At 40.2% G+C, this 26,918-nt stretch overlaps 1 protein-coding gene across 1 annotated transcript in view; it reads right to left on the reverse strand.

Annotated features, from left to right (window-relative positions):
- Positions 1 to 26,918, reverse strand: part of LOC118080810 (contactin-4) — a 514,415-nt gene that overhangs the window by 54,782 nt on the left and 432,715 nt on the right. The window contains exon 14 of the mRNA XM_035106605.3: positions 5,833 to 5,960. Within this exon, the coding sequence (XP_034962496.2) occupies positions 5,833 to 5,960 (128 nt within the window). The remainder of the gene's footprint in view (positions 1 to 5,832; positions 5,961 to 26,918) is intronic.

Raw genomic sequence — 26,918 nt, forward strand, 5'->3', positions numbered from 1 at the left:
TGAAATGAACAAGGCTCTCAACACAAACCAGATGGATATCTTCAATATATTTCTTGTTATCAGCTTGTGGTTTTATGCTAAATTGCATTGAATCAGTACTCAAGAAAACCATTTGAATTGGTTAATAAAGAACAACAACAGGAAACAAAATGATGTCTGTTCCAAACTTAAAATTGTGGGGAAAGCACTACCAAAATAGACCTGGAGGTGGGACCATGCCCCCGAGTAGCCATCTAATTGGCTAAAGAGGTTGTCAAGAAAGGTCCTCCTGGAGCAGGACCTATTGGAAAGCGGGTTACCATGTCCAGGAATCTTAGAAAATAAGACCAGGTAGTGAAAGGACATAAATGCTGTAATGATAATTGATATTGCTTTGAAGTTGGAAGCTTTGCTGTGTAGATGGAAATAAGTTGCTACTACTTTTTTTTTAATAAGGTCTGTCTCATATAATATATTCAGGTCAATATAAATTAGTCTTCTTGTTCCTATCTGCCACTGTATTTATGACTTTCTAAAGGACAACTTAGCATGCATTTGACAGCAATAATTCTTACATTATTTTTCATGTAATCATGCAATACTAAGGGATTTTTATTTTTGGTAGTGGAAGAAACTGAACGCTATGCCTGAGGTAATGTAAAAAAAATGGGAAATGACGGACAAATTAATTTTTAAATGCTGCAGGTAAACACAGTTTCTGTTCTACACACCACTTCACAATGTTTGCTTGTTTGCCCCATCTCCTGTCTACTTTTATAGATAGGGAGATACATTCATGGTTATCATCAGAATCTTATTCAAAACATTATCATTCAGATTAAGCAGCAATTCCAAAATGTGATCAGATTTATCTGGAACAGTAGTGAATGTCACAGTTTCTGATGGGATCCTATTTAAAGCAACCGAAAGGTACCTTTAATTATTTCTGTATATTCTAAGACTACATTTTTGCTTGTTGCTTGGTCGTGACTTGTTATAAACTTCATTGTATGTAGAGTAAGATATGATATACCCATAACGTCTGTGGACATCTTGCAACAAAAGTTAAAATAAACCACTGGACTTGAAAAGCTCACATTCTTAAAGGAAGAACATTTAAAGTTGGAAGAAAAAAGTCTTCTGATGCATGACCTTACACTGTATTTTAATTAATGAGGTATGAGGAGATTCAAAAGAAATATATTTTATGGTCATAGAAACCTTCATATGATAAATTAGTCTTTGTGTAGGCCACAGACCTGAATTATTAATTAATTAATTAATACAAATTAAATTTGTATACCGCCCTATACATGTAGACCTCAGGGCGACCCACAACATAAAAATTACAATATAAAACACACAAAATACATAATAAAAAACCCACCCAATAACCCACAGCACATTTAAAAAAGTGGAACCCAGTTATCATTCTATGGTTCCAGCCAAGCTAATATACATCTCACTCAACATGCAGACCTATCTATGTAAAATAGGGTACTTTCACAGTTCATTTAGAGTTCACAACAGTTTTCTGCATTTTATATCTTTCATTAGGGAACAGATTTTAGCACTGTGATTCTCAAGTTGCAGTTAATATCCATGCCTCAGCCCTACGGGTATCTTCATGCACACATGTAGCTCCCATTAATACTAATGGGATTGACTCATAACGGAGCACTAGGGAAAATAAAAGTACTTTTTAATGTCCCCTGACCTTATCACGAAGTGAAGGAATTCTTAAGCCACGTGAACTAACCATGAAGCGAAGTTGATATCAACTAAGGCAATTGGCACGCTCCTACAGAAGCGGAGACGAAGTCTGGGGTTGTGTACGCACTACCAGCTTAAAATGCTGTGTTTCCATTTGCACATCGATGTACACACCAGTATGGTTTAATGTGTTTCCAAGTCGCTGCTGTCCATCCACACTAGTGGGCAGAGAGGGGGCGTGGATATCTTCATATGGTTTACATGTTCAGATCCGATCAACGCTGGTTTTGAAGGAAACCCGTCCAAATGCAGTGTTTCTCATAACGCTCTAGGATAGGCGTGGTTGTTGCTAATGTTGTGTGTACATGGCTCCACAAACAAAATGGTGAGAGAGCACTGGTTGCACAGAAAATGGGACACAGCCTGAGATCAGCCAGACACTGAAATGTCAGTTTAGGAGGCCCTAATATGGCAAAACGTGCAAAACTTGTGAACGACAGGCTAATGTGCATAGTCTATGATGCTTATACGAAGACCAAAGAAGAGGTCCCACCACCAGCAATAATGGATTTGCTGTTGTGAATTTTATAGGATACATCAGAAGGTCCTAGGTAATAAAGAAGGCTACAAAACAGCTAATACATTACAATGAAGGCCTGTTTGCTACAGTTTTGCTCTTGGTGTGTGCCCTGGAAAATGCTATAAATATAAATAAACAAACTTTACAGTACTAGAAGTGAAATAAATCCTTTCTAATAAATCTTCAAAAGGGAACACATATGGGCAATATATGCTTTCTTTTATCAGATTTCCTAACTCCAACCTTGCTTCCTTCACTCTCACAGTTGATAAAAACTGTCATTTAAATACATGCCACTCAAGAAGACTTTGAACAAATATTGGCTAGGAAAGGCTGAAAACTGGCCATCTATCTCTGCTGGTGTTTGGCAGAATTAAATTGACAGGGTTAGAATGCTGTGATTGATTACAAAGCAATAAATCTATCTCTTTTGATCTATTTTCCAATAGAGGATTTTCCCGCTACAAATGAGAGAGAGATGAAAAGTGTTTATCAATGTTATAATCTATGTGTCTGTTGTGTAAAGTAATGCATCAGACACAAGACTACTCATAAAAAGTGCATAATTTAATTTAAAACATTTGTCATTGTCAGCACATCTAACAAATTACAACACCAAATGTTATTGCTGTCATTTTATTATTATGTTTAATTTGGTGATAGAGAATTTCTGGGCATACATTTCAGAGCCTTGAGATACATTTTTAAAAATGATCAGTGGCTAACAGTATTCAATCATGCGCTGATTATATCTTGGGGAAAATATGACTGGTGTTGCAAGGGCGACAAGAATAAGCTACTAATTTTCTCTGAACATGACAAATCTTACTGATGCACTTAAAAATGATTTTTAATACCATTTCATTCACTGAGACGACAAGGAAATATATCTACCGCTGGGATAGGAAAGTCAGAGAGCCAATATTGTTCTTCAGGCTCAAACCACACCAACTATTAATTGCATGGCTAGCAATTATTGTGCTGCATTTGTATTTGCATTTTTTATTTCTGTGAGCCATACAGAAAACATAGGTTATCAATTGTCTGTCCTATAATAAACAATGATGATTTAAAACAGGCATAGGCAAACTCACCCCTTCAGATGCTTCTGGCCTACAACTCCCATCATCCCTAGCTAGCAGGACCAGTGGTCAGGGATGATGGGAATTGTAGTCACAAAACATCTGGATGGCCGAGTTTGCCTATGCCTGAAAATAGCCATGTCAGGTTTCAAAAAATCAATTCTCGGCAACGTGTGTGGTTTTTCATTGGGCTTCACACTGCTGACCACGCAATTAATGTAATGTGTAGTCCCAAATCCTAACTTGTGCTCAAAGTTTTGCTCACAGGTTCGCGACTTGTATTTCACTAATGTTTTTAGTCCATTTTTTTTAAAAAAATAATATTTTTTATTAAGGGTTTTCTTGGTTTACAAGGATATGTGCAATGTCTCTCTTAGCATTTTTACATACCAGTTTCATTTGTTGAGACATTGGAGAGGAGGGGGGAAGGAAAGTAGATGGGGGAGGGTGGGGTGGGGTGACAATGTTTCTATTTTGCTTAATAGGTGTGTGAGGGGGGTTCTGTCAGCGTCGCTCGTGTAGGTTCTCTACTGTTCACTTGTTTTCTTTTGATGGTGATTAGTCCATTTTACAAGGTTGATCTAATGATCAGTGGAGGTGGGGGGAAATATTATGCAGCACTTTTGCCTACCAAGGTCACCACCCTAAACCAGTTCAGCTGTGCATAGGATTGTGGCATGGAGCTTGCTACAAACAATTATTTCTTATCCAGAAGTGATCTGTCTCTTAATACTGTAACGGCATGATCTGCAGCTTGATAAATGATAAAGGAATCAGTGTAATGATAGAGGGGGAACTGGGGGGAGAAGCTAGTAGTTCTATTAAACAATGACAACAAATGAATTTGTAAAATGGATAGAACTGCATGCAGCTCTTTGTTAGCCACTCTCATAAAGCAAACTTTACACTTTTGTCTACAGATGAAACTTGGAAAATTAGAATATCGTTGAAAAGTGCATTTATTTCAGAAATGCAACTTAAAAGGTGAAACCAATATATGAGATAGATGCATGACATGCAAAGCAAGATACGTCAAGCCTTTATTTGTTGTAATTGTCATTATTTGTCGTTAGGCCGGTCAATCATAAATGGAATGTAATTAATGAAATGTAATAACGATGTTTATTTTTGTATTATTGTAACTATTTGTTTTATTACTGTGGAATTTCCAAAAGCAAGCATTTGTAAAAATAAAAATAAAAATAAAAAATAGTAAGTTGCATTACTGAAATAAATGCACTTTTCAACAATATTCTAATTTTCCGAGTTTCACCTGCATAAAGTGCTAAATAAGCACATATGTGGCTAGATGTGCCCAGAAGCTGAAGGCACAAGATGGAGTATGTTTGCTGAATCTAAGCCAGACTGAGGCTGAGCACCAACACTTAGTCCTCTTTCGCTGTTTCTTAACACATCAAAGCAACAGTCTATACTTCCAGATGACTTCTTTATTGAACATTCAGTAACGTATACCCACCCCTCTCTAAAATCAAACCGATCCATATTCAACCAACATATGAATGAAAACAGGAAAAGACCTATCAAGCTTAAACCTCGCTATCCAACCAAGAGAATGGACACGGTTATTCAGTAATATACCAAAAATATTAATGAGCACCAGCCTTAAAGAAAACATTTTCATGTTTATCAATGGTATATCACTGCCCAGACTGTGCTGAATATACAAGAATGATATGGTTTGCTGGAGATGCATTAAAATTAAAGCCTGATTTTCTTCACATTTTGGGGGGAAGTGTGTCAAAATAAACTATTTAGGAAACACTACGCTCAACATAATCTAAGAAAATACCAGGTATTTTATCCAAGGCTCTACCCTGTATCTTAAAGCCAGAAGGAAGGAACACAGACCTACACTTGGTCACAACTTTCTTGACCAGTGCAATAATCCATATAGCTTGGATTCATGCTAAAATTGGTTGTTCTCTAAGACTTATCTGCCAATGAAGAACTGTTAGTCAAAATACATCTGGCTGCAGATATTGGCTTTGGACAATGTTTGTTTCATGCAGTGCCATGTCACTTCATTTAACTGATTTGTATATCATCATCATCATCATTAATTTTATTTCTATACTGCCCTATCACCAAAGGTCATATGGAATCAGTTTGTTGATGAATATTTTGGCTATTGGGCTATGTTATTGTTTTTGTTGTTTTAAAGCTGGTTTATATATGCAAAAGATGCATATTTATTTCAGAGGTTACCTTGACTTTTTATTTTATCTGTGTAGTGTTGGTCAATGAACATATTCTCCTATTTGTTCTTGATTACTCAGTAGCAAGTTCCAATGAGTTCAATGAGGTTTTCTCCCAGAGAAGTAGCCTTAGATTCCGGCCTAAATTGCCCTTTTTTCAGCAACAGATGCTTCATTTTAAAAAATTCATAAGATCTAAAATAGAAGAGATCTGCCCCATTAGAACTGAGGAATCAGAAATGTGTGGGGAGTAAAGTGTTACCTTTTACCACCAGGTTTCCAGTGCTGCTGGCTTCCCCAAAATGATTTGTTGCTATACACGTGTAGCTTCCTGCATCAGCTTTAGTAACATTGGTAATCTTCAGAGTTCCATCTTCCAAAATAGTGTGTCTGAAAAACAACGGAGAGATGCAGGTTAGAAGAGGAAGAGGAAGAGGAAGAGGAAGAGGAAGAGGAGGAGGAGGAGGAGGAGGAGGAAGAAGAAGAAGAAGAAGAAGAAGAAGAAGAAGAAGAAGAAGAAGAAGAAGAAGAAGAAGAAGAAGAAGAAGAAGAAGAGAGGTATTGCAACACTCAACGTTTATTATTTACATTTCAGGGAGTTGGACTGGATAACTGTTGGGTTCCTTCCAACTCTATGATTCTATGAATACAAACACCTGAGAAACCACTTCAAATTACAGTAGAAGTTGACTTGAGAGACTATTAAGGAGGCAAAAACACATCAATCCAACGGAGACAAATTCCATGAGTTCTCAGTGTCCCTGGACTTAATACTGAGTGGTGCCCAGGGCCTGGTGGAAGAAGTGTTGTCAAGTCAATTGGGAGCAGTGACCATATCACTATTAAACGAGATGTACATGTAAATGGCCAACGGCCAAGAAAACTGCAACACAGTCACATTTCACTTCAAAAGACCCCAAATGAGGGGATTGGTAAAAAGGAAGCTGAAAGGCAAAGCCAAGAACGCCAGATAGCTCCGAAATGCTTGGGATTTGTTTGAAAACACAATTATTATAAGTTCATCTGGAGTGTATAGCGCATATCAGGAAGGCCAAGAACATGGGCAACCAGCAGAGTCAAGGAAGCTTTGGAAAGAGATAGTGGTGGTGGGGAAAATGAAGGAGAGAGAACGCCCCTCACTTCCTTCAAACCTCCAACTTCTTAGAGGGAAATTGAAGGCATGCTTCTGCCCTACCAGCAGAGATGTAAGGGGGATGGGGGGCTGAGCAATACAAGCAGGGGCAAAAGCCCCTAGTTCATACACACACAGAGAGAGACTGCTTAAATTAGAATAAGTTTCTTTTGTTTTATAGAGTTCACTTGCCTGAAGAGAACAATGACCAAGGACTGTTGCTGCACAATCTCAATTATTCTCAACCACAGAGTTCTACAAGCTCCACTGACATGCACAATCACAGCTACGAGTGCTTTGTACATAACACATCAGTATAGTAATTGAAGAATGAACTTCATGAACATAAATGGCACTCTCTTACATGTAGTGAGATGAATCAATATGTAAATGATTTGTTGATAAAAAGTGGCATACAAATACTTGAAATAAATAAGGAACTAAACACTATCCATACTTCAGCATTTTGATGACATCTGTCAAAAACTAATAATCTTGTTTTACCAAGCTTTTTATTTTAAATACTTCCTGGCTTGTCTTTTTCTCCAGCACCCAAACGTCCTTGCATTTTCTGCAATTTTCACTTTATAGTGTAATGTTAGGCTGCTGATCACTTGAAAGGATTTGAGGATTTCCAATTCCAAGGAAGTGATGCTGGTAATTCTGGTATCAGCTCTCTGAGCCTCAAGGGGTTAGCATTACTTTACAGAATACAAATCTGTGCTGCTTGCATCTGTGAACTTGAGGTGTGAAGCTAGCTCTCTATAGCGAGTGGATGTCAGGAGGTATCTTGTGGCAGATATTAAAACTGTGAACAGGCAACCAAATCGTTTCATGAATCTGTGCAACCAAATTCTAGAACCACCATTCCTTTCAGTAATCTTCTTCATTTCATCCAAAGGATTTGCAATAAAACTGACAAATACCTGCTTAAGACAGCTGCAAGAGTTTTTGTTAAAATAAATACACCAGAGCCTTAATTTTCCTCTTTGAACTGTGACTCACTGATGAAAGGGATTCAGGGCGACTAATCTAACCATTCGTTTCTGCTGAAGATGCCTTTTCTCTTTTTCTTTTTTAAGCCTTACTTATATTTTGAAGCTGTTGGGGCAGATGTTAACATAAGTAATTATTCTAGCACTTTGAAATTTGTTTAAAGGGTGCTCAGGAAATAGGAATGACTTGCACTGGTTTGTGTTGCCTCAAAAATTTCCTTTGTAAATATTAAAACAGGGGGAAAGGCCCTTTGAGGCTACTGAATTGCTAATTGGGTTGAAAGACAATGTCCCTTGATCAGCCATGCCAAGTGGCTTTATGGGAAACAATTTGTTTGAAGGTGAGAAGTTCAAACAAATTAAGCATTTTTCCATCTTACAGAGAATTGAATATCTTTCAGATGACAGATTACATAAGCAATTTCAGTGGGTCAGAGTTTGCTCGATAATCCCAAACTGGTCCTACTGGATGAACGGGGGTCGCTGAGCAAAAGTATGCTACAAGATTTATCCAAAGATGGTACAATACTATGCTGGTTTAAATAAAAATAAAAATAGGGCTGTCACCAGATGAAGGAAGTGTTCAACTATAACCCTATGCACATTTACCTCTGAGCAGATGTGCACAGAATACATTGTTAGTCAACTGGTAATATGAACCAGCTAATTGAGCAGTTCAATAAAATAACAGTGTAGATGAAAATCACATACTTTGCTTTTAGACTATATAAGTCTATGTTACAGCTTAGCTTGCATGTACGGTACCAACTTGGAAAATCAATTGCTTCTTGAAAGAGATGATCGTTCTAAAACTGCATTTAACACCTATGTTTTTGTAAATACCCGATTAATGTGTGGAACCCTTCCAGTCATCAGAAAGTGTTTATTAATTTAAATACTTAACAAATTATATATATATATATATATATATATATATATGCTTCCTTTACTGGGGTTCCAATGTCAGCTGTGCATGGATGAATGTTAACAGGATTCCATTTCCACCCTTGGGTTTTGGCATGTAAACAGTATATCAATTAATAAAGAGTACCCAGGTGGCGCTGTGGTTAAACCACTGAGCCTAGGGCTTGCTGATCAGAAGGTCGGCGGTTCGAATCCCTGTGACGGGGTGAGCTCCCGTTGCTTGGTCCCAGCTCCTGCCAACCTAGCAGTTCGAAAGCACGTCAAAATGCAAGTAGATAAATAGGAACCGCTACAGCGGGAAGGCAAACGGCGTTTCCATGTGCTGCTCTGGTTTGCCAGAAGCGTCTTTGTCATGCTGGCCACATGACCTGGAAGCTATACGCCGGCTCCCTCGGCCAATAATGCGAGATGAGCGCGCAACCCCAAAGTCGGTCATGACTGGACCTAATGGTCAGGGGTCCCTTTACCTTTACCTTTTACCCACTGGACGCAGGTGGTGCTGTGGTCTAAACCACTGAGCCTCTTGGGCTTGCCGATTGGAAGGTTGGTGGTTTGAATCCCCGCAACGGAGTGAGCTCCCGTTGCTCTGTCCCAGTTCCTGCCAGCCTAGCAGTTCGAAAGCACGCCTGTGCAAGTAGATAAATAGGTACCACTGTGACAGGAAGGTAAACAGTGTTTCAGTGCACTCTTTATTTCATTCACGGTGTTCTGTTGTGCTAGAAGCGGTTTAATCATGCTGGCCACATGTCTGTGGACAAACACCAGCTCCCCTTGGCCTGAAAGCGAGATGAGCGCCGCAACCCTATAATCGCCTTTGACTTAACTGTCAAAGGGTCCAAGGGTCCTTTACCTTTTAACTTACCCACTGGTACAGGGTGCAGTGTGCCTGGGCTTACTCAGGACCCTCAATTCACACACACACACCCCATGGCAACTTCTTCCGCACTAACGATGCATGTGTAATAATGTGGATTGACATTAGACTTCGTGCTCATGTGTTTCTAAAGCTCTGGAGAAAATTATCAGTTACAATGTGAAGTCATTAGCAGTACTATCAGAAAATGTAAAGATTTCACTGAAATGTCTTCTTGGTTATCACAAATCAGTGTCATTAGCTTTTCAGTTGCCATCAGTCATCATTTCCAAAATTGCCACAATAATCAGTGTTATATAAACATTAGTCTTTGAAAAATACCGTCCATCAAACTGCTGCATTTTTGCACAGCTAAATAACCTAATCTTCACTAAAAGACATTTAAGTCTGTCATCCTTCTGTCTTCTCTCCTCTTTTTCTTTAAGCATAAACTGATGCTTTCAACATATAGTTTCAGTTTATGAACTGGTTTCCCAGCTGTAAAGCTATTTCATTGGAACTAATGGTGGGTACATACACAGTGTCCAATCCCACCATTTTACCCATTACAAACTACTTTTTTATTTCTATCACCTCGTGCCTATGTGTCTACCATTCTTCTAAATGTTTTTAATATGTGCATTGTTCGTCCAAGACTCTAACCTAGGTTTAAAATGTTTGATACAAAAGTGGGACATCTATAGATGTACATCATAGGATTAAGTACAAACCAGGTTGTAAAAGAAAAGTGGCATATTTGTCTATGACAGGTACATGTGCTGAGGACGGCAGCTTTTAGCTGTATTTTCTAAAGTTGGATTAATAGTAGTGCTTTGTATGGGGAAAAGTTTGCAGTTTTGCAGTGCAATCCTATACTGAGTTCAGTGGGGCTTACTTCCAGATACTGAGTTCAGTGGGGCTTACTTCCAGATAAATGTACAGTGGAACTTACGGGTTACGTCCTCCTTACGAACGCTTCGGGTAACGAGCTCTGCTAACCCAGAAGTAGGTGCTCCTGGTTGTGAACTTTGCCCCAGGATGCGAGTGGAAGTCACGTGCCGGCGGCACAGCGGCAGGCTCCATTAGCGAAAGTGCGCATCAAGTTAAGAATGGTTTTGGGTTAAGAACGGACCTCCGGAATAAATTAAGTTTGTAACCGGAGGTACCATTGTATAGGATGGCAGCCTAAATCAGCAGCCTGGCTTTTTAGTTAAGTAACTTGTTGGTAGAATGATTTCCAACCTTAGATGATATGGAAGAAAGCAAATGCCTTAATTGATTGGGCATTTGGTTGTCATTGTATTATTGTAATATGCAAAGAAGCCATCAGAAACCCTTTTTCTTTTGAATTAAATATAATAAAGCTTATCCAGGCTCCATAGTCAAAATGTGTTAATGTTCACTTATATTAGTCATTAATATACTATTGAATATTGTCTGCTAATATCTGTGTATTTTGACAATACTCGATATAAACTAATGATGTAAATCCGCTAATACTACTTGGGCTATCACAAATGAGCTACAACTGGGATGATTTTTAGTCATACTGTAAGTTTTTATCAGCAATAAAGGAGAGCAGGAGGTAATTTTACACTGGGAAAAAATAAAGGTGATAAAAGGCATTGCTACGTCCCTATAGAGATAGGTCATCTTATCTTCCATGTATTACATTATCTGCAACATACAGCAGCTGTTGATCTTTGCTGTGAACAGACCCACAGAGATGAAGAACGCATCTGAGTTTAGAGATAAATGGAAACTCTCCTTTATTAAAAGTAAAGCTTTTTATGTCTAGGCCTTCAAAAACTGCCAGGCACCTCAGTTCTAGAGATCTGTGTTGCTGAATCTGACTTCATATAATTATGATTGGTTTCAATTTTAAAAGCATAAACACTTCAAAAACACTTCCTTTAGACTGCTGAGCAAAGGAGCTGTTTTTGTCTTTGAAAAATGTAATGCATGAAAGCATTTGTTGATGGTTCATCACTTTCTGTTTTGCCATTTGCAAAATGGAATACACAAAGCATCTGTAGAGATTGGTCAGTCGGTAACGTAAATGGTAAGGTGACTTGGCGTTAGGATTTATCACCCATAAGCATCTACACAAATGATTTCATGAAGCAATCTTAAAGTTGGGTCAGTAATTCACTTCACCCATAAACTTCCATAGATCTATAAAGACTACTTTCACGCCATGCTTTTAAACTTAAATTGACTTTGATCTATTCTTTATTGTCTTTGACCTATAGTTCACTTTCGAAAATTTTACTTTGACCTGTTTACTGCGAGTGTGCAGTTAAAAAGAAAAAACCTTAAGTATATAATAAGGTTTTTTGTGAAGAACACAAATCCACCTAAGGGACAGCTAGTCTTTTCTTGTAGACAAGGAAGGGTCTAGCCACAGTTATGCATTCTTTGATGACATTCAGACTAGATTACTTTAACATATGGTTATGGGTTTGGGTGGTGGTCAGTTTGAATGATACCTGTCATTCCCTGCCAAACTTGTGTATGGGGGGCTAGAATCTATAGGAGGAAGTTTGCTGAACCAGTCAAACCTGTTAATGGCCCTTAGCAACTCAGTTAAATACCTGTCATACACATCTTAAAAGAGGGAGCTCCCATTGCCATAGAGACAAATGGGTTGGCCATTTCTCATCTCACCTGGCTGGATGCCGCACCATCCTAGAATGGAACAGCCAAGGTGTAGGGCGAGGTATAGCAGAGTTGTGTGTATGAGCTAACTGATGCTAGAAGTTGGATACACAGAGACATGTCTGCTCTCTGCTAGACCCAAGGCTGTGAGGTTGGGGCTTCCCTGGAAACTCAATGGGAAAGCAAGATCTGTTGAGACGTTAATACTGTGAGCTGAAGTTGTATGTATATGTATAAATACATACACAGCAGTCTCCATCAGAGGCATAGCATGGAGGGGGTCCATGGGGACTGTGGCCCCAGAGGCAATTTTGTGAGGGGGGTACAAACAGGCTCCTTCATCGGAGCTTGGTCCCAAGCGAGAAGAAGCTGAGCCTTAGCTGGGCACTCGTGCCTGGTCGCAGCTCCACCCCTGGGTCAGTCCTGAGAAAAGCAGGAGAATGGGCAGCGGCACCGCCGCCCAACCTTCTTTGCCGCAGTGCACCTCAAGCCCGGCCACAGCAGCTCCACCACTGGATCATATCTGACCTGGTGGCAGAGAGCAGCTCTCTTTGGCTGCGGCGAGGCGCGCCTGGCTGCAGCGGATCTGGCGCCAGATCAGGTTTCACCCAGTCAAGGAGAGTGGGGAGCAGCTTCCCCACCCCTCTCCTACTCTGGACTGTGGTAGACCAGCAGGGCAAGGCCCCCCCCCAACCCCTTGGGTGTGCACTCCGTGCATCTGCCCCGGGCAGTGCGGGCATATGCTTTGCTGCTGGTCTACTTTGATTTTTGTTCCAAGGAAATTGAACCCTCAGTAAGTACAGGCATAATTGGAATCTCCTGTTGCTCAAATACTGTGGTTGCACAAGACACAACTCTATGTGGCACTCCTTTAGAAAGTTATCAGAAGCTACAACTGGTTCATAATGTGTTCACAGGGAACATACCGTATGTCAGTTTTGAAAAAAAACTTCATTGGCTTCTGGGCCTGAATCTGGTTTGTTCTTTAAAGTCCTAATCCTGTTGGGAATTCCATTCCTCATGCGCTGCAGATGTGTGGGATTGTTACATGTCACATGTCTGTTTACATTCCAGCACATATTGTTGGAGATTCGTGAGTGGTACATCCACTCTGTATTGCTTTAGTGTTCTCTCTCTCCGAGAAGAACGACAAGGAGAGAAGCCATGTTTTCTTTGTCCTGATTTATGTACAATAAACGTAGCCTACTATCCACGCCTCGAGCCAGATCTGTTGTGTGTTCACTCTGCTGAGTAACGTGTGCTCATGTACAGCAGAATGAGTTGCAGATGCATGTCCGAGGAGGATGACTGATGGAACTCCGCAGCGGCAAGGCTGGAAGGGAGACGCTCCAGCTGGGGCCTCTCCAGCTGACTTTCCATCCCATGGTTCCGACAAAACCATCTGGGCCTAGGGTATCTTAAGAATTGCCTTTATGCATATATGAGTATCTATAATTTAAGACAGGAGTGGGCTATCTGTGGCCCTCCAGATGATCAAAGGTCAGAAATGATGGGAGGTATAGGGTAGAATTTGATGTAGCGATAAGTGGGGTATGCTTGCATGGAATGAGGTCTGCTCACACAGTGAGAATTCCCCCCCTCTCCTTCCCACTTGTGTGCTCCCTGTGCACCCCTAAACCTGATATGGAGGTTCTCCCAACACTTTGGAGCAGGTTTAGGGGGTGCAGTGGCATGCAGGTGGAACAAAGATCTGTGCGATCAGATCTCATTTTGTGCATGCAACAATGTACTTACTTGTACTCCAACAACATATCCCTAGCATTGATTTAAAGATCTTAGAGCTTCTACTATGGGTTCCACAGCCATCAGATAACCTAGAACAGAACCATTTTGAAAGCAGCCAAAACTGTGCAGCTCTCTCCTATCAGAAGCTTGCTCCACTTTCACTTCTAGTTTTCAAATAGTTGATTAAGGCAACCCTTAATTTATTATTGTTTTTGGATACAAGGTTTGCAATCCACCTTGAAGACCTATTATATCAAAAAGCAAGCAGCACCCGTTCCACAGTCTAGCATCTCCATCCTATAGCTTTCTCCATAAGCTGAAGACTCTCCTCTTTACACTTTGAGAATTTTGTGGGTGTTTTTCTGGCTTTGAATTGTTCTGTTCTGTCTGCAACAGTTTTACCCTATTTTATAACTGACAGTTTCATCCGCTTTTTATAACTGTACAGTATATTATGTCGTTGCAACCCACCTTGGTTTTGTACGGTGAAGGGGAGGTTAAGAATTTGTCTAAATAAATAAATTAGGTAAATTTATTTTAACAAATAAATTGAAGCACCATTCAAACACCATATTTATAATAGTGCAAAAAAAATAGTTTTGCTATAAATGTGCAAATTAGTGCTGAAATAATTTGTAAATCCTACTTCCTTTGTAAGTTATAAAAGTAAGCATCCCTTATAAAAATTAGCTCTGCGTGATAGCACTGCATATGTTAGTAAGCGCAACATCTGTTGTCACCTGGACTGATAAAAGCTAATGGGTATTCTTCTGCCAACATCAGAGCTATATCGTGTAAGCCTGCAATCTTGTAAATTAGCCTTCAACCAGATTAGAAATAGTCTGATTTCTGTCACCTGAATTCGGAACACATGTACTTGGATAGATGTTCCTAACATCTAATGACAGCATCCTGGTGACTCAGACCCAAGGGTGATGGAGAGAGATATAGAATTTATAGAACTTTGGGGTGGCTTAGAAGCAGATACATCACATTTAACTCACACAAACGGTTTTCTTCAGTGAAATTGCCCATTCTACTTTGCAGAGGGAAAGTGGGGAGGGAGAGCTCATCCAATTCATTCTCCTCCCTCCCCTGAGAATGGTACTTTCTCATAGGTAATGGTGGAGGAAATTCAATGCAACTAGCAAACTCCAGACAAGAGTGAGAGGCTAGAAGAAAGCTGGATCTGAACAGGGCATTCTCATTTTTATTCCCTCTACTGGTATCTCTCCCTTATGAACAGGGAAACAATTCAGGTTCCTGCTGGAAGGAGAATCAGATGCCTCTTTTTTTTTTTTGCAGGGAGAGAAACCTAGAAATTGGTATATAGCTTAAAGTATAAGTCCCTTATAAATACACACCGTCTATTATACAATGGTCTGGGGACCGTAGCTACATTCAAACATGTTCCATACAGGCATCAATTGTGTGTGGATACCCATTTGGACGTCTGGAGGACTTATATTAACTTATATGTTTAATTTAAGATTTGTGTACTGATGGTCCCTATATCTGCAATGTGAACTGATGGTGGCCTATTTTTATTGGTATTATTTGTATATCCAACAACATCTGGAAGGACACCTGCGGCCTACATCTCCAGATGGAAACATTATTGTGCTGAAGCTAAATATCAGCAACATAATAAATTATGCTGCTACCTACTTGATATTATGAATACATCAATTTGCTAGCTGCAAGCAGATCTTACAGATTCTGATTGTTGATTAAGCGTACAAGTCAGAAATATTTCATGCTTAGCTAAGCATTAAAAAAAAAATCCCAGGAAAGCTTCTTAATGTTTTCTTTCATGGGTAGCAAGATATCTTAAAGCAAAAAGTTAAAGAATTGCAATCTATAAGCTTTTTGGCAACGGCTTATATAACAAGATGTTGAAAAGGGGGTGCACTGAGTATCTACCAATAAACAATCTGTATTCTGCGAGAAAACACAGGTTGCCGATATAATGGTCCTTACAGCTGTTTACCATTGATACCATTTGCTGTTTCTTTAAAAAGACACATAAGCATAATATGGGGACATGCCAATGTTTAACAGATCATTTCGTGTAATCTCAACAGATAATGGACAGTTATTTTTTTCCTACTACAGAAGCTGATTCAGTGACTGGCAAACAATCTGGAGACAGCTGTGAAATCAACCAGGTAATATGCTCTAATGACTAATACGTCTGCAGGAGCTGATGAAACTTTTTTGCTCAAGAGATTAATCTTGAATGAATGTAAATGCTTTATAATGACAAATATTTAAGGGAAGTGGAGAATGAAAGATGCAATTCTAATTATTATAAATAAATTACCAGTGATTTAGGGAGTAATAAATCTAAGCCTTTTGTTCACTTTAAATATTACCTGTGCACAAGAATTTTACTCGTGCTTTCAAAACTGGAATGAGATTAGGTACATAGTGCCCAGCACATGAAATCAATATAGGCTGAATCCAAATGTGGTATCTATCAGTATTACATAATGATGATGATACTACACAATGTCATCAATTATCAGGGGAAATAGTGGATGGTATTCACCTTAGTTTTAATCAGAGTATACCCATTGAAATTAATGCATCTGAGTAATGTTAAATACTTTGGCCACCTCATGAGAAGAGAAGACTCCCTGGAAAAGACCCTGATGTTGGGAAAGATGGAGGGCACAAGGAGAAGGGGACGACAGGGGACAAGATGGCTGGACAGTGTTCCCGAAGCCACCAACATGAGTCTGACCAAACTGCAGGAAGCAGTGGAAGACAGGAGTGAGTGCCTGGCGTGCTCTGGTGCATGGGGTCACGAAGAGTCGGATACAACTAAACAACAACAATATTAAATTGAATACTACCCCACATGCAACATCTTGGCATCTGAAAGTATTACAGGGCATGCGTGTCCTAAGTCAGGCATAGGCAAACTCGGCTTTCCAGATGTTTTGGGACTACAACTCCCATCATTCCTGACCACTGGTCCTGTTAGCTAGGGATGGTGGGAGTTGTAGTCCCAAAACATCTGGAGAGCCGAGTTTGCCGATGCCTGTCCTAAGTTTATCCCATCTAACTGTTTCCCCCTTTAAAGTAATTGGGTCTCTGAGGAAGTATATAGGTCTGTCATGGAACCAGCTGCACTATACTGATTTACACACAACTGATTCTAAAATCCATAGAAATGACAGATAATTAAAAAAACACAGCAGAAATATTTTCAGAACATGCAGAACTTAAACTGAACTCTTGTCTGCATTCTGCTCCAGCTGCTCCTTAAGCATAGCTCCCCCTTTACTTCACTCTATGAATGCACCAGGTAGCGCTGTGGTTAAACCACTGAGCCTAGGGCTTGCTGATCAGAAGGTCGGCGGTTCGAATCCCTGTGACGGGGTGAGCTCCCGTTGCTTGGTCCCAGCTCCTTCCAACCTAGCAGTTCGAAAGCACGTCAAAATGCAAGTAGATAAATAGGAACCGCTACAGCGGGAAGGTAAACGGTGTTTCCATGTGCTGCTCTGGTTTGTCAGAAGCAGCTTTGTCATGCTGGCCACATGACCTGGAAGCTATACGCTGGCTCCCTCGGCCAATAATGCGAGATGAGCGCGCAACCCCAGAGTCGGTCACGACTGGACCTAATGGTCAGGGGTCCCTTTACCTTTATGAATGCACCTTAGTGCAGAAAGATTTTAAACTTCAAGCAGAATCTCATGTGGTAACTGCAATGCAAGAAAATGTACTAGCCAACCACTCACCCACCCCTCAGAAAGCAACACTATACAATGATACACAATACAAAGTTTAAGAAGTGATTATGTAGATTATTCATATCGACTCCAAGAGAGGCAGCCATGGCTTTCCAGTCAGGAATCTTCCTTCTTATGGAAATCCCCTGCATCAAGGGTCCATATAGGAAAGTGAGTCCCATCAGGGCAAATGGTGATGTGTCTGGGCCAGGCATCCCCAAACTGCGGCCCTCCAGATGTTTTGGCCTACAACTCCCATGATCCCTAGCTAATAGGACCAGTGGTCAGGGATGATGGGGATTGTAGTCCAAAACATCTGAAGGGCCGAAGTTTGGGGGTGCCTGGTCTGGGCTATCAACTGCAACAGGTGTGCTTGCCTGTTAGATAAAGCAGTTCCAGACTAGCAACACATTTATGTAGGAGTTCTATTGAGATAATGGGCTTATTCCTTGGTATGTTGGTACAGATGGGACTGCAGCCCAAATTCTAGCCACAGTTCTACCTTACCCACTTAGGAAGTGATCCTCACTTTGGAACTGACATCATATTACCAGTTATGTCAGAAGAGCACTGTAGATCACAAATGTATGTGCAGCTTCTACTTCATTTTCAAGTGTCCTGGATTGAAATGAATAGGTTTATTATGTGCAAAACTGAAACATGGCTCCCATGTCTGCAAGCAAACAAAGAACACCTTCCATGGTGATATCTAGCGATCAGGAAGCACATACATTTTGCTATGCCTTCACTTTGGAACTAAGTCCTTCCTCTGCTGAACACCCCCTCCCTCCAAACACACACACACACACACACACACACACACACACACACACACACACTTTTCATCCATTTCAGAAAGGGATGGGATTAATTTTGATATAGGATACAAAAATATAATTATTACAGGGGGATCCACTTTCACAAGGAATGATCATAAATGACAATCTAAAGGGAAGAAGTGACCTTGTATAATTAGGAACTGTGAGTCACAATCGCTCGGAAGAGCGATTCAATTTTGTAAGATGTAAATTGCTTAGAAAACTCAGAGGTGGATGGAATCCTGTGTGATTGGAAGGAAGCTGGCTCTGGGAATGCACCACATCCACAGGAGAAGAACAAAGTTAAAATCAAATGAAACTTCAGGAGGTCTTTATAATTGGCAATCACACTGAGCTGCATTTAGCCTATTGCATTTGAAAAATGGGCAATTAGATTTTTTCGTCTCACTAGTTCATAGCTAATTCTTAATATTAATCTCATACAGAATGTTAAATGTACTTCATTCGAAGAAGCAAATTGCTGCCTTCAACCTATTTCCAATATTCTCACCAGGGACCTTATAACCAAGTCTGAGATAGGCACACACTAGGTTTGGGGCAGGTTACAAATGCTACGAAGTACCAGAAAAGAAAACACACCATTTGTTCTACTGAAAGTGTACTTCTTTCAGCTACTTCTTTTGCATTAAGAGTTGTCCAAGTGAATATGCTCCATAATAGTGTTTATTAACATTTGTGTACACAGGAATGCTATGCTTGATCTTCATTTGAACTTTCCCTCTAAAGTACAATTTCACATCTTCAAGGCAAGCGTGAAACTGGTGGAACATCATCTTGAAAGGGCTAAGGGGAAGTATTTATAGTTATTAATGATCTCCCTGTAGTTACAAGATTATTGAGGTCAAACCTGTATAAAAATATCTCTAGGTTACGTAGGAGGAACAACTAACTGCAGATATATTGTTTTCACAGGCTACTGATAACAAAGGTAAAAAAAAAAAAAAAACAGGTCAAATGACACTGGGAACCCCAAAGGAAAATAAGTGGATACTGTTAAGGGGTGGGGAAACATATAGCAGCCCTGTTGTCTTTGTTCAGGCAATTCAAGGTACAAATGAAAACAAACTCATTTTGCGGAAACCAACTCTTTAAGTGCCCTTTCACTGACCACTGTTGTCATGTCCAAACTTTGTCCAACAAGTCCATAAGGCCAAGGCCTTACAAAGTAGATATTGTTGCCATTATCCCTACAGGATTTATCTATGCTGTTCTTCCTTCACTTTTCTCCAGAAACTGAGACAGAAAAACAGTAATTTTGAGACATAGTGCTACTAATGGCCTGAAACAGAGAGCAGAGCTTTGCAAACAAGACCCCTGGAAACACCTAGCATGACACCTCCACCTATCAGTGTCATAAACCTCAGCAGTGTTTCTGGCTATAAACTTCAACACTGCAGAGATTAGAAGTCTCTGTGTACACTGGGGGCTTAAAGGTATTGTTTTACTCTTTGCCAGCAAGAATTGGCATGAACTCTGGAGACTAAACCAATATCTATAGAGCTACAACTTGGACAAAGTCCTGTGCGAGACACATTTACTTGGCAACAGGAGGATTAACTTTTTGTTGTTGTTGTTAATCTTAATGACTGCGAAGGGAGAGAATCCTTAAGCAAAGCCATTTAGGACTTTAAAGGTCATGGCTGACACTTTGAATTGTGTCTGGAAGGTCAAATAGGGGGAAATGGAGCAAAGCTGTAAAATATCCTGGCATGATCATGCATAGGAACACAAGAAAATAAGAAGCTGACGTACAGTGAGTCAGAACATTGGCCCATCCAACTCTCTGCAGGGGAGTTCTCTCCCCTGAGAATCGAGAACCTGGGACCTTCTGCATAGAAAGCAGATTGCTCTATCATGGAGCTATGGCTCTACCCCAAGTTGCACTGCACTTCTGCATAGATTTTAGTTGTCGCCCTTCTCAAACCACTTCCACTTCAAAAATGTACAGAGAAGCACATCTGTCATAAAGTGAGGCACATAAAAATAACATTTTAGTAGCCTACTTTTGAGTTAAGCACTATTTCTTTATTTCCTGGTTGTCCCTTGACACTCCTCTTCGCTTGAGGTTCTGGAAAATTAGCATCTGCTTTGTTCTTTGGCCGACTGTGATTCCAAACTCAGGCGCAGAAGGCCTATATAGCCGGATCATCTGGCCCATGCAAAACTAGGGGACGGTGGAGTATCCCACCCTCCTTTGTGGCCAGCCAGGGGAAATCCCCAACAGCTGCCTGAAGGATGGAGAGACATTTTGATCTCTGGAGCCAAGGCCCTGCCATGACAAGCCACAACTGCCTCTCACCCAGGAACTGGGTAAGTGGCCATTATTTATTTATCTCCCAGTATCCAATATCTATTTCTTTTCACCCAAAAGCTCATTCCTGCAGCCAGCCACACGCAAAGGGAAAGTGTATTTCATATGATCATCTCAGAATTATCTCTGTCTGGAGTCTATTGAGATTATTTATTTTAAAAGCCACATCACTGCCTGAAAATGTCAAAGTGGCGTGCAACAAGATAAAAGCAAACTACAAAAAGTACGAGTTATTTTTTAAAAAAAGAAATAGAAGCACTCTAGAAATGTAAAATAATAAAACAATTTCTACAGATGTGCAATTAATATTCCATAAATGACTGAGTCACACCTTAGGGAATTTAGATATTATTATGCCTGTTTCTATGCAGGGATAATTGTAACTGGAGGCACAAAAAAGCCAACTGCATTCTTTGGAGTTATAAAGAAAGGCTACAAACACACAATGCCACATAAGCAACAACATTCTAGTTTTGTACGGGTGTTAACAACTTTGCCATTGGAAAGCAAGTACTTTCAGCAGGTAATCAGAAGAACATACACTCATCACAACTAAAACCTCTGAGAAGCTCAACTAAAAAGATTTTATTTTTTAGAATGAGAAAAATATAATACAGATTTTTCTGCGTGAATAAAGTGCTAACAGAAACCCATTTAGGCCCATTTTGTGAGATTAGAATACAAGCAGTAAATGCACTCTCAGCTTATTTGTTCTAGCTGATGCTATTTGAATAGAAGCCCAAAGGCACAATCTTTTGAGAAAATAAGATTTCCCCCCTCCTTAGTTTCAACTAAAACTGCTCATTGTAAAACAACAAATTACCCACTTCACTAGTAATTGATATTTACACAGATCTTAAATATCTAGAGAGACATTTTAAATCTCTGGAAAACATATACATATGAAAAGTTCATCCAAAACATAAGAGCAGAATTAGAAAAGGTCTTTAGAAATGTCTCTTCCACCATTCCACCTCCCTAACACACTTTTCCTTAAGGCATATAATTATTGCCTAGCATTTAAAACTCATTACGTGAACTTCTCAGAGCTAAGCCTTGAATGTAAATTGATTGTCTTCTTGTTCTAATGAAGAAGAGAGCTCAGAAAAAATAATTCACAACTACATCTCCACAAAATACCTATGATTTACATCCTCTCTTCCTTTATATTTGTAAGACTTGTTCATGTAAACTTTTGTGTTATTCACATCCTGTTTTACATGTGCATGTGAACCACAGATATTCTACTGCCTGGCAAATATTAATACAGTACAGTAATATTCATACGGAACATAGCTAAGAAAATACAGTGACTATGCAATACAGTGGTACCTCGGATTATGAACTTAATTTGTTCTGGAGGTCCGTTCTTAACCTGAAATGGTTCTTAACCTGAGGTACCACTTTAGCTAGCTTTCAGTAATGGGGCCTTCTGCTGCCGCCACGCCGCTGGCGCGCGATTTCCATTCTCATCCTGGGGCAAAGTTTGCAACCCGGAGCAACTACTTCCAGGTTAGCGGAGTTTGTAACCTGAAGCGTTTGTAACCCGAGGTACCACTGTATCAGAATTTGCTTCCTGGCAACATCCATATTGTTTATCTAGCACTGTGGCAACAACTATATTTACCTGACTGTCACTGCTCCTCAGTCTTCAAATCTATGCTAGTGCTGAATGAAGCACCAGAGTAGCCATATAGCTGTGAAAGATTCCTCCTGGATCTCAGGTCATCATTTTATTTTCATATTTCCAGTTCCTGAGTGGACTTTTTCCTCAGAAATAAATCAAAGTCTATTCAGTGGGCGTTAAAAAAAGATAAAGGACCCTTAACAGTTAAGTCCACTTGCGAACGATTCTGGGGTTGCGGCGCTCATCTCGCTTTACTGGCCGAAGGAGCTGACGTTTGTCCACAGACACCTTTTCCAGGTCATGTGGCCAGCATGACTAAGCCACTTCTGGCGAACCAGAACAGTAATTATGAACATTTTAAGTAGTTCCTGGTCTAAAATAGTCGAAATAGGTGGCACTCAAGTTATTTCACATTTAAATACAAAGTAAAGTGCACCATTTCATAAATTTTTCACCCAAGAACAATTTCAAATGGTGCAAGGCGACTTCAAACTTCAGACAGCTATTTACATGGTGCCGTTAGTCACTTTATCAAGGCAGGATGTAATGATGAAAATCATGTTATTCATTATTTGACCGTTTCTTTGCCTGAAAGAAATAGCACTATCAAATAAATGCCAGTTAGTTCTGTTATTTAGAGCATAGTGCTGATAACGCCAATGTGGTGGCTCATCATATAGGCTATGTGCATATTCCTGCATTGCAGGGGATTATACTACAGTAGATGAACCTCAGGTCCATTCCAACTCTACAATACTATGATTCTAAGTCAGGGGTCCCCAAACTTACCCGGCTTTGGGCCGGATGCCCACTGCGCCGAATGCGTGGTGGGCCGGAGGGTGGGGGAGCGCACGCGGGGGCATGGGAGCATGCGGCTGTGCGCGCCCATGCGCATGCACAAACACTATTTCTGGCACACTCCCGACCTGGAAAGCACTGGAAATAGCTTGTGCACATGTGCAGAAGCCTCCTCTGACCCGGAAGTACACCGGAAATGACGCTTGCGCGTGCGCACAAGCTATTTCTGTTGCTTTTCCGGGATGGAAGTCAGCAGCCGCACCGGTAAGAGCGGGTGGTGGCAGCGGGCGGCGGGGTCCCCGGGGGGCGCATAAAAGAGCCTCGGGAGCCATATGTGGCCCCCGGGCCATAGTCTGGGGACCCCTGTTCTAAGGCTTACATTTTTTAAAAAAGAGAATTCATATAGGACAACGATCCTTTTAGGGAACTTTTCTCTCTTCCAAAACTTTACATTTGAAACATCTGCCAGTATAATTCCATTAGCATAGATTAAACTGAAGAAATAATGTATTTTTTCCTGATCAATGTCCTCTTTTACAAAACAATTAATCTGAAACATCTGGAGGGCTGCAGGTTGGGGGACGTTGCATTAGGTAGCCTAATGGATTAGCCCTTTCAGGGAGCTTCAAATGGTCATGTTTACAAATAATGTGCATAGTTATCATGATAGTCCTGGTTACCCCAAACTCCCATTATTTGTTGGGGAGGAGAAAGTGTACTACATGATAAACTGATTTTGATATTGTTGCCATGTGAACTTAGATCTGTAAGCCACACATTCAGACCAAGGGAGCTATTCTACGGTGCAGATGATTTGGCACTGGAAGTTCAAATAGCAGGTGTTCATAGCAGGTCCTTCTTTCAATCCTCTCTGTCTCTAAAGAGGCAAAATCAGCAACTTGCACTATTGCCTTGTAATAACTAAACAGATGGAAGGAGAATAAAAGGAGGCATCAGCCCTGAATGGTTGCCTTCAGGGTGGTTTTCATTTGTAACTTGTCTCGTTTCAAAACAGTCCAGGTCTATGCAAGAAAACAGCACTTACAGACCATGAAGCATGTCAGCACTATGGTATAATGGGAGCGGCGAGTGAATTCTCATGAAGCTACTGAGAGCATCTAGCATATCTAGGTCAAATCATACCGCAAAGGTACGACATAGGCCTTCTTATATAGAGTCTTTGTATTGTTGCAGGTGTTGCTATTATACGAGTTCAGCTGAGTAATAGTATACCTTTATAATCTTTGCTGCAAATATAGGGGGTCATTTAGGGCCTTAACAAACTCAGACAATATGCACACTGAGCAGGGATACAAAAGAGAGCAAGTGCTAGTAGGGTAAGAACTGAATATGAACAATAACAATGGGAAAGACATTTTTCAGACCTTTTTTTTTACCCCCATTAATACATCTGGCAGGAGACACTGGGAACACTAGGAAAAAAGATTCTTTTGAGTGGGTATTATGAACAGTTGTCGTTTCAAGAAAACAAATTGGCCTACAGAAGAGGAAGCAAATGTTTCTGATGGCAAATGAGATACCTGACAGGACACTGTAGGTCTGAACAGAAACTATTATGAGGTAACAAGACTAATGTTGAGGCAAGACTTAGCATGGGCTTTCTGTAAATGAAGACAATCTTTTCACTTGTCTGCATTTATCCAAAGACAATTTATCTGAAACTAAGCCCGCTTTAGCAACGGTTTTTGCAGTGCCTTGTATGCGCCAAATATTCACTAAACCAGATTGATATGAAAATAAGACTACATCTGGCATGATAATTGATTTACTGGTTTATATTTGCCACACGGAAGTCATATTGATTGAACACAAGGGTGGGCAATTTGGTGTCTTTGCAATCTGTGTCCTGTTCACATATGTTTATCCATAAGCCTGTTCTGTCACATGTGTACATTAATATTTGTTGTTTTTTGTTGTTCATCTGCATGAATATCTGCATTTAAATTCATATTTTCTAATGTAATTTCTCTCAAAAATTTGAATTTTGCATTTTGAAATGCATTTTGCGCCACCAGCTGCATTGGGACATTTGGGAAGTGCATAAGGCAGTGCAATTTGCACATTAGTCTGGAAGGTGTGCATCAAAATTCACAAAGATCAAATTCCTCAGGCACCCCATTAGAAGATAAGCCCTTTACAAAGGCAGTCAGTGTATAAATCAAAGTGCAGACTACTTGTCCTAAAGAGATAGCTTTAAATCTCTTTATCTTCTGAGAAATCTTCTGAAAGTTAAAAGGGCAATTGCTACCTGTCATCCAGCTTCCTTTCCTGGCGGTTATATAGATGGATCCTCTAAGAGGGCAGGCTTAGCAACAATTTCCATATTTTTTTTTAAAGATATTAAAAAGAAGAGGAAGAATTCCTCATAAGAGCCACTGAAAATAGGATGAACAGAAGTGGGTTTAATTTGCAGAAAAGCAAAATATAAAGGAAAGTCAACAATGGAAGTATATTTAGAGCAGGCACCCCCAAACTTTGGCCCTCCAGATGTTTTGGACTACAATTCCCATCTTCCCCGACCATTGGTCCTGTTAGCTAGGAATCATGGGAGTTGCAGGCCAAAACATCTGGAGGGCCACAGTTTGGGGGTGCCTGGTTTAGAGGAAGATGAGGAGTGGCCACCAACACAGGTTTTCTGAGTGTTCTTGGCATCATCTTATGGAGAGCACCACCATGAAGATTTCCAAAAGTGAGAGAGTGTGTGTTTTAAGCACAATTATATATTTTGGGTGTATGCATATAATTTATAAAAACATACGAGACAGGTGAAATATGTAAGCCATGTTGCTGACAACACTGATCACATACTTGTTGAATGATTGTGTAAAAGTGTCATTATTGTTTCACTGTACCTTTAAGAGTCAGGAAAGATTTAATGACTGGGGCTCTGCAGCTGTGGAGCAGCTTGACAGGTGTTGCTGTGAAGCTGATGATGCAGGGTATATCAGGGGTGTTGTGTGTTGCCTCTGTGCTGGGCGATTTCCCAGTGTGCTCTTGGTGGGTGGTTTGGTTGTGTGGGTGTTTTGTGTAAGCCTAATTTAATTTTGTTATTTTTACTTTCTCCATTAAACCAAGCATTTGTTTAAGTCTTGGTATGACTCTATGTGTAAGTCCCTCAGCCAGCTTCTGCTGATGCAACTCAATTGCTTCTAACCCTAACAATACTGACAAGACTGAATTTGAACCAAATTTTAAAAGGTCATGTGAAGTTGACAGAATTTGGAAGAGACTAAAGAATTAAGGGGTGTGTGTGTGTGTGTGTGTGTGTGTGTAGAACGTTGGGAGATATCGTGTGAATAGAACAATGGGAGATATGCAAACTGGGTGTTCAGGGCTAGAAGGAAAGTATGTAGGTTATGGATCATGGATTGTTCCAAATTCCTTAAATCATTGCTGGGAAAGGGGTTTGCATAAGTTTGAGAAATGTTATCATATGGGAGGATATGCTCTTGAAAGTAAATACTAGGCACCGGGTATTCCTGAAACCCCAGAACTCCTGAATCAGTGACTGCCGGGGAGCTTTATTTATGAGGTTGAATTTCTAACATATATATCTGAATCTTATTCCACGGCAATACATAATTTACCTTCTGGAGTGAGGTTTCTAAGCTTTACTTTGATGCAGTTATGCCTCCAAGAGAGGATTTCCATTATTATGGAGATGAAGTATCTTTAATGACTGCAATAATGTAATTGTACCCCAGGGC

The sequence above is a fragment of the Zootoca vivipara genome, chromosome 2 (genome assembly GCF_965207765.1).
Source record: "Zootoca vivipara chromosome 2, rZooViv2.hap1.1, whole genome shotgun sequence".
NCBI classification, from domain to species: domain Eukaryota; kingdom Metazoa; phylum Chordata; class Lepidosauria; order Squamata; family Lacertidae; genus Zootoca; species Zootoca vivipara.